Source organism: Lipotes vexillifer, unplaced genomic scaffold, assembly GCF_000442215.2.
Source record: "Lipotes vexillifer unplaced genomic scaffold, Lipotes_vexillifer_v1.1 scaffold301, whole genome shotgun sequence".
Classification (NCBI taxonomy): domain Eukaryota; kingdom Metazoa; phylum Chordata; class Mammalia; order Artiodactyla; family Lipotidae; genus Lipotes; species Lipotes vexillifer.
In genome coordinates, this window is record NW_006792529.1 from 1,157,807 (window position 1) to 1,167,346 (window position 9,540).

Consider the following 9,540-nt stretch of genomic DNA (forward strand, 5'->3'; position numbering starts at 1 on the left):
CATGCCGCGGAGCGGCTGGGCCCGTGCGCCATGGCCGCTGAGCCTGCGTGTCTGGAGCCTGTGCTCCACTACAGGAGAGGCCCGCGTACCGCAAGAAAAAAAAAAAGAAAAAGCAGGAGGGAGAAGAAGGAAAACCTAGGCAGGAACTTGGAGGCTGGGTTAGGCAGTTTCATCTTCTCCAATTTATTGAATACAAAGGGCATCTTCAGGCTTTTACAGATGGCAGAAGAGAGGAAAGAGACGTTTGATAAACCGGCTTCTCTTTGCAGACTGGACTGGGATGTGGAGGTTAACAAGGGTGTGGAATGTGGGAATGAAAATATCGTCACTAGTACAGGGCAAATTCAGTGGCTCTTATTTTATTTCTAGTCACCCTGTTGCACACTACACTTTCTCCAGACCACCCTCACTTCTTTCAGAGGCCTGTCCATAACCTGACAAGATTAAGTGACACAGCTTAACCTCACACCTGGACCACTCACAAGGTAAATGCAGCATCTCAGTCCTGATCTTTCTAAAGTCATCAGGTGTCGAAAAAACAGGATTGTTGACTACACTTTGCCATAGGAATACCTTCTTTCCAGATCCAATTATATTTCAACTCCTCAACAGTCCGTGTTCCTAATTACAGTCGTCCCTCTGTATCCGCAGGTTCTATATCCACGGATTCAACCAACCTCGGATCAAAAATATTTGGGAAAAGAAAAATTCTACAAGGTTCCAAAAAGCAAAACTTAAATTTGCCATGCAGGCAACTATTTATATAGCATTACATTAGGTATTATAAGTAATCTAGAGATGATTTAAAGTATATGGAGGATGTACGTAGGTTATATGCAAATACTATGCCATTTTATAATAGGGAGTTGAGCATCCTTGGATTCTGGTATCTGCAGGGGGCTCTGGAACCAATGCCTTGCGTATATGACTGTACTGACCTAAGGCCCAAATCTTAAGTCCACCACATCCTGGCTCTATGACCTTGGTCAGGTTACTTAAGTTCCCTAAAGGGTTTGCTCATCTGTAGAATGTAGAATGAGATACCCAGAGTATCTGCCCCTCAGACTTGTAGTAAGAAGGAAATGAGATACCCTTGGCAGAGCCTCACCAAGTACTTGGTTACCACCCTAAATGTTCCCCAAGTGGACAACACCCACCTTGTAAGTCAAAACTTTGTGCTTCCTATAGTTACAAAAAAAAAAAAAAAAACTTTGTGCTTCCAGACATAGCCAGGCAGCAAAGCCTGCCAATGGCAGTGTGTTTAATTTGTCCTCCTTATAAAAGTTTATGGATAATTTAACTGTACCTCTGCCAAGATTGGTGGGTAAGAAGTGCCAGGAGAAAGCCTGTGACATGGCCAATCAAAGGAAAGATGAAGCTGATGGTCAGAAGAATGATATCTGAATTCCAAGATCCTTTTGCCAGCACCACACCAGCAACTGCAACCACCAAAAGGAGGACCCCACCAACAATGACTCCAACCTAAGGCAAACCAATAAAAGAGGTACAGGTAAACATCACAGTCTTTTTGCAAAGTCCATCACTGCTCCAAAAGCCTTGGAACCTAGAAGGTTTTAGAACAAAGAGAGGACTTAGAGACCACCGAATCCAATCTCATTTTACAGAGAAGAAACCTGAGGTCCAAAGTGGTCAAGTGACTTGACTGAGCTAGATTTGATGAAGCTCAACACAAATCTAAGTCTTCTTATTTTATGATCAGTATCTTTTCCTCTCAAGTGGAGGATTCTGCCAGAAGGATTGGGTAGTGGAGTTTTTCATGGATAGGACAAATTTGTGAAATAAGTGAAAATTCTGATAATAAGCATCCAACACCTCTATACACAACCTCTATACACAACCAGGCCCCGCGCTGGTAACCTCTTGCCTGAGATCTGCCCTGCCTGACCATCCACCACTCTCTCCCTACCACTCCTTCAACCACCAATGACTTCTTGACTGCTCTGCTCCCTGTTCTCTCCTCCAAATCAAATTTACCCATTCTTCATTAGACAACCTGAGCTAATATTAATGTAAAATGAGATACTATTGAAGATACTGATATCTTCTCCCAAATGAATACTGTCTCTTGATTTTGTTGTTTAATAGAAACAAACAAAAAAAATCAACAAAAATTTTTCCCAGTGGTCAGAGTTTTAAACCAGATAGAGAGGAAGCAAGACCCAGAATATGTGGGGGAAAGTCAGGATCATGGCAAGCTCCCATTCACATCATGTAAACAGCAAACTATGCGCCCAGTTCGGCATCAACCTTGATTTGAAGTGATTCAGGGTGTGGAGAAAGACGGTCATGGGGAACCAAAACAAAATAAAAACAACCCAATGTACCAGAGATGTGTTCTGGGATCATTTTTACTGCTCACATACAGGGAAAGACTGGGCCTCTGCCTAACAGGAAGATGCTGGAATACACAAAGGCCTCTGATTGTAAAAATCCTCTGTCAACTTTCCACCATATTATTAAATATTTTCTGCCACAGCACCTATGGAATAGCCTAGTGGGTTTGGTTTGGTTTTGTTTTTTTGTTTTTTTTATTTGGGCTGGGCTCACCTGGGTAGTTCTTTGGGGGGGGGGTTATTTATTTATTTATTTATTTATTTATTTATTTATTTTTGGCTGTGTTGGGTCTTTGTTACTGCACATTGGCTTTTCTCTAGTTGCAATGAGCAGGGGCTACTCTTCGTTGCAGTGCGTGGTCCCCTCATTGCGGTGGCTTCTCTTGTCATGGAGCATGGGCTCTAGGTGCACGGGCTTCAGTAGTTATCACATGTGGGCTCAGTAGTTGTGGTGCACGGGCTTAGTTGCTCCGCAGCATGTGGGATCTTCCCGGACCAGGGCTCGAACCAGTGTCCCCTGCACTGGCAGGAGGATTCTTAACCACTGCGCCACCAGGGAAGTCCAGCCAAATGGTTTTTAATTTGCTCTTTACAGACATACAGAAAATGTATCTGATTTCTCCACTGACACCGATGGCCTAGTAGAGGACCTGGAAACACCAAAATCATTATTTTTTTGTTAGATGCCCTTTTAAGAAAGTAATCCAAGATAGAGTACTTGAAAAGTAAGAGGTTCCCATGATCATACTCTCTCCTCCTGTTTTGTAAACAAAATTATAACCACACGCTGCCACACTGGAAATTTTCTCCTACTGAAATAACAGTAAAGCCACCATGTGCAATCCGGATGCACAGCATCTAAGCCCTCCTCCAGCTCCCTGTGCCCAGCTAATTTGTCTGCTTGTCAACCCCTCTTCTCGTTCTCCATCTCATCGGAGGACTAGCAGGAGTTGTTCAGTCTTGTGCCAAACTGGGGAAGCAGCATCCATTCGTGCAGGCAAATGGAGTGGCATGTTGTGTCAGGTAGAGCCAAACATCAAGAGCTTAAACTGAACCAAACCATAAACCCCAAACTAAAATGAACTGACATTTATTTGCCAAACCTCCAATCAGCTCCAAACGTCTTTTTTTACAAATGTAAAAAATAACTAAAACATTTTTTAAATCTTCACGAAAGCCATATATAATAAAAGTATATATCTTCTAAAACAATACATAATCAGAAAAATGGACAACACCCTAGGAGATGGACACCATTGTTGAGAACACCTCCTCTCAAGCCACATAACTTTTTCTTTCCGTCTTTAAAAACCTCTTTTATTTATTTATTTTTTTAAACATCTTTATTGGAGTATAATTGCTTTACAATGGTGTGTTAGTTGCTGCTGTATAACAAAGTGAATCAGCTATACATATACGTATATCCCCCATCTCCTCCCTCTTGCATCTCCCTCCCACCCTCCCTATCCCACCCCTCTAGGTGGTCACAAAGCACCGAGCTGATCTCCCTGTGCTGTGTAAGCCACATAATTTTAAAAGCCATTTAACAAGGACATTGGCTTGTTTCCCCAACAGACAGAAGACAACCCTGGAAAGTCAAGAGAAGGTAGAGGGTTCCAGCTCCCATCATTCCAGGGCCAGACTCCTCAGTGCGTTCTGGATGATTTCATTCTGACAGTTATTCATGTGGTCAGCAGCCCTTGTTTGTGTGTACAAACACCATCTTTAGAGGCTCACCCAGGAATGCTTCTGAAAGACAGCCCTTCATCCTGCTGTTCCAGGAAGCCAGCCACACTCATAAACAATGGGCCCCATTTCATGCAGACTTGAACAGCCTTTGCTTGAGAGCACCTGTGTGAAGGCTTGTGAACAAATGGGTGCTCTCTGGCCACACGCAGGCCTAAGCTTTTCTGTCACTAAAGAACGAGTTCCATGCTTTGCAGGGTGTCATAAGCCTCAGTGTAGGGGCCCATGGGAGTGACAAAGCAAGGCTTAGAGTGGAGGAAATATGGTGGCTGGATCTAAAAATGCAGGACACGTAAAGAAAATTGCTAGGTGTGGGGCCGTGTCTGACTGGCCCCTTTGTTCTGGTCGTTGCCTACGTCTATTTGTGAAGTCTCTGATTCTGAAATGTGCTAACTGTCCCATGGAGTTGCTTACCTTAAGAATAATTTTGGATTGTTTTGGCCACCTATAATTCACATAGACACCAAAGGCCACAGGAATGGTCAGGCACACAAGGGTAATTCCTGAAGAGAAGAAAAATCTGTCAGATGGTATCCCCTCTCACCCTGACCACCCATTTCTCAACAATTTATGTCTATTTCAATTAGATAAAAGCTTTAATTCAAGATACATTTTATTTCTGCATCCACCTCCAAAAAAATGTTTGTTAATGTTTAGAAGACAATCTTTGAAGGGTATATGATACCACTGAATGCCGTCACAGTCTCTCATTTCTCTCAGAATCCCTCAACAATCACATGGAATTTTAGACACAACTGAAAATGTAAAGATTAGAAAACAGGAGGACCCTTTTATGTCTGCAAAATTCTTTGGTTGCTGTGTGTGGGGTCACCACTCTACAACTATAGCTATTATTTCTCTGTTTGAAACCAGTGGGTGATTTGCTTCGCAAGGTAAAGAATATCTATTACAAGACAAAAACAGCATTTGTTACAGAAACCAAAGGAATTTCTTATATTTCCAAGTGTAGCCAGGTAACCCAAAGGCAGGTAGAGAAATACATCTTTTAATTAACACAAGTGACTAAAGACAGGCTCAACAGAGCAGAGGTCTACTTGCCAATAGGATCCATACACTGACATTTTCCAGTGCCACTTTCCAAATCTGCTCACTTGCAATACTAGCTCCAAAGTCATATGAGTTGCTCATATTTTGGGCTTTAATTGTTTACAAGTGCCTTTTAGAGTATATTATTAAAACAGAATGTATTAAATAATTTAGTGATAAGAAAAAGTTGCACATAAAATCATGATTTCTAAATTAAGATTTCACTCAAATTTTACAAATCAATGGGCTTCACCTGTTATCAGGACATGGCTCTATTCATGGTTCTGAACTATGGGCCATGGGTTGTAAGCTCTCCAAGTAATTACTTGAGACTCCAGATTGACACTTTGGAGTTTACGAATCATAGTTTCTACCAATTCTCCAAAGACTCTGATCAAACCAGAATAGACATATCATCTCACCAAGTTTTTCTTCCAATCCTAGTGAGTCCACAGAGCTCTCAGAGTTTAAGGAGATAATGAAAGAGATATGGGTGTGGTTGTGACATGTGGATATGCTTTAATACTCAATAGGAATCATTTATGTTGATCAGTAAAGAAGTCAAGGCCACAGGTGATATAAAAGGTGGGGCTGAGGGAACTAAGGTCTCATTAGAGCCACTGTGATTCAGTTCACCTGTGGGTCATAATGAGTCTAACTGCTTTCTAGTGAATTATATAAGGATTGTTTGGTTTTTTTAGTAAGTAAGTTTTCTGGCTTTGTTTTCAAAAGTGAACCGTTGTAGGGGTTAAGAGCTTGGACTTTGCAGTCAGATTCGTGAGTCAGAATTCCAGTCTGCACTTACCAGCTGCATGACCTTGGTCGAGTTACTTCACCTCCCTAATTCTGAAAATACAGGATATGGGACTGGTAATAGAATCTATACTGTAGGGTTATTTGGAGAATTAAATTAGATAACGTATTTAAACCCCTGTATAAAGGAGACACATAGTAAACAACAGCTATTATTATTACCATCACCATTACTATTACTATTTCATGTCACAAGCCCAATACAGACCTATGTTCTGATATGGAATGGTGAGATTCTGCTCAAGATTCCAGGACAAGGTGTAGAGATAAAGGCAGAGTGGCATCATTCCCAGGGCAACCACTGTGGAACAAGTTGTCATACTGATGCTGAAAGTAAAATTAAAGTAGATGCTTAAGAGGGAAAGTTTGAAATGAAGAATTTAGTCCTTACCAAAAACAACTCCTGGGGTACAACTTCTTAGAGATTATGTAGTGTAAGTTACTTGAAACTGTCTCCTGTTTTATTATTCAACAAATGATGACTGTATTTGTGGTCTAAAAAAGATTTCCTGCAGTTCTTGCCAACTATCAATTAACTCATATTTTATGAACTCATCCTAAACATTCTGCTAGTCACTACAAGGATTCATTTTTTTCCTTATACAGTTCTTCTTTATTGATATATAATTCATAGACCATAAAATTCATTCATTTTAAAGTATCTTTAGTATATGTGACTGTACTATTCTATTTCCAGAATATTTTCATCACCCCAAAAAGAAGCTCCACCCCATTAGCAGTCCCTCCCCATTCCCTTCTCCCCCGCAGCCCCTGATAACCAGGAATCTATTTTCTGTCTTTATAGGATTTTGTCCCTATCTGGGTGATAAAACCAGCAACAAAATCAATCAGTAAAATTAGGGGAAATAAGGTAAATGGAAATGAGATATTCTTCAGGCCAACAAAATACTTATGTTTAAATCACTGGGAAAAATTACACAATCTGTTTAAGCACATACAAACTGTTTATAGACACGATTAATGCTGCTCTACAGATAAGGTGAGGCACACGGAACATTATACAACACAACTCAGGGGTAAAGAAAGAGTTTATTCCCTTCAACACTAGGCTTCAAGAGTCTTGGAAGGTTTTAATATTCATAGTTTAAATTGTCACAGCAGACTGCCTTGCACATAGTATATGCCCAACCTGTGTTAATGGTACAAATGGCCTAGAAACTGAGGCTCACTACCTCCCAGCCCAGCGAGGAGGGGAAGGAGACCCTTCGTAGGACTAAGGTCTGCTGCAGAGATAGCAAGGGTCCTCCAGCACTTGATCAGGCCTGCAAGTTACACATCATTCTTCCTCATAATATGAATCACCAATGTTTCCATCTAATTACCCTGTCTATAAAATAATCTGTCTGTGATAACTTTGACATTTTCTATCAGAAGAATGTTTATATTCCCAGCAAAGCAGCAACCATTATACTTCAATGATATTAAAAATACTCCTGTACTCTCAATCACTGCTGGTGAAATGAGGACTTCGCTGGTGGCGCAGTGGTTAAGAATCTGCCCGCCAGTGCAGGGGACATGGGTTCGAGCCCTGGTCTGGGAAGATCCCACATGCTGCAGAGCAAGTAAGCCCGTGTGCCGCAACAAGAGAAGCCACCGCAATGAGAAGCTCGCACACCACAACGAAGAGTAGCCCCCACTTGCCACAACTAGAGAAAGACCATGTGCAGCAATGAAGACCCAACGCAGCCAAAAATAAATAAATAAATAAATTTATTATTTTTTTAAATGCAAAATGGCACAACCCCTGGAGGGAGTTTGGTAATATCTAGCAAAATTACACATGTGTTTACTCTTTGACCCAACAATCTCCCATCTGGGAATCCAGCCCAAAGATGCACTGTCAAATATTTAACTAATTGGTGACCCTTTCAGAAAACCAGACTTAGGTAATTCACAAGTATATATTGTACATATACAATATATATATTGTATATATATATATATATATATACACACATTGTGTGTATATATATATATATATATATATATATACACACATTGTGTGTATATATATATATATATATATATATATAGTATATATCCCTTCTCCTCTTTGTTTTCATTTAAACAATCCTGTTTCATAGCTGCTGTTTAGAGAACAGAGGCTTTGTTGTTTTCTTTTTAAAGCAACTTACTCTGCAGCTTGGTTGCTTTTGTTTTTTTCTCCACTTAATATCATAGGCATTTTTCAGGGCAACAGATATAACAAACTCATTTTTTTTAAAGAACTGCAGAGTACAACATAAATATGCCATAATTTCTTCAATCACTCCATTAATGCTGAAAAAAACTGTTTGAGTTTTCTTCCATTATAAGCAATGTATTAAACATTCTTATATATATTTCACTTGAAATAATTCTTCTCTTTCTGTAAAATAGATTCTCCAAAGTGGAATCGCTGTGTCAAAAGTTTCTGTTTTTTATTTTAATAGATACTTCCAGATTATTTTCAAAAAAGCGTGCTGCATTTCACAATCTTGCCTGCACTGGAGGCAATCAATCCCTTTTAATTCTCATGAGAACACTGAAAACTGCATCTCACTCTTCTTTTGTTATACACCTGACTCTCTACAAGGTTGTGCTTTCTTTCATGTTTATTAACCTCTTGGATATCCCCTCTCAACAGCCTTTCTTGTCTGATTTTTCTTTTCTCAACCTGTAGGAGCTACTTTAAAATTAGGGTACATATCATCAAATGTAATACAAATATTTTTGCCAAGGTTATCTTATATTTTTACTATGCTTATGACTTTTGCCATAATAAATAACAGTGAGATAGTCAAATCTGTCCATCTGTCCTTTTTTTCCTGGTTTCTAAGTTCCTTGCCTTGTTAAAGATTTCCCCCTCTCCTGAGGTTATTCAAATATTGCCCCCACTTTTTACTTTTTCATAGGTTTATATTTTACATTTATATCTTTAACTTATCTAAAATTTATATTTTATATTGTATAAGGTATGAAACTAATCTATTGTCTTCTATATTGAGAGGCAAGTGTGTTAAATTTTCCAAATAAACAATTTTCCACTAAACTGAAGTGCCAACTTCATTATATATTATATATATGTTCAAGTGTGTTCAAAATGTCCTTTTTTCCTAAGCAAATATCAGACTGTTTTAATTATGGTGTTTTCATAGTGTATTTTTGTATACAACAGAGCAGACACTTCCACATAAGTCTTTCTTTTCAAAATTTTCTGAGCAGTTCTTGCATATATTTCACTCCATATGAGATTTAAAATTATCTTATTCTATTAAGAATGCTTACTTTGGGCTTCCCTCGTGGTGCAGTGGTTGGGAGTCTGCCTGCCGATGCAGGGGACATGGGTTCGTGCCCCGGTCCGGGAGGATCCCACATGCCGCGGAGCAGCTGGGCCCGTGAGCCATGGCCACTGGGCCTGCACGTCTGGAGCCTGTGCTCCGCAACGGGAGGGGCCACGGCAGTGAGGGGCCCACGTACCGAAAAAAAAAAAAAAAAAAATGTAGCATCTCAACTCCCTGCCTAGACCCAATGAATCTGCCTCTAATATTTTAATATGAATAGATTTGTTTTAACGGAA

The 9,540-nt window shown here is 39.9% G+C and overlaps 1 protein-coding gene across 1 annotated transcript in view; it reads right to left on the reverse strand.

The window, feature by feature from the left end:
- SLC10A6 (solute carrier family 10 member 6) overlaps positions 1-9,540 on the reverse strand; it is a 20,143-nt gene that overhangs the window by 2,473 nt on the left and 8,130 nt on the right. The window contains exons 2-4 of the mRNA XM_007465721.1: positions 6,169-6,287; positions 4,515-4,603; positions 1,307-1,482 (exon numbers count right to left, since the gene is read on the reverse strand). Coding sequence (XP_007465783.1) covers positions 1,307-1,482; positions 4,515-4,603; positions 6,169-6,287 — 384 coding nt within the window. The remainder of the gene's footprint in view (positions 1-1,306; positions 1,483-4,514; positions 4,604-6,168; positions 6,288-9,540) is intronic.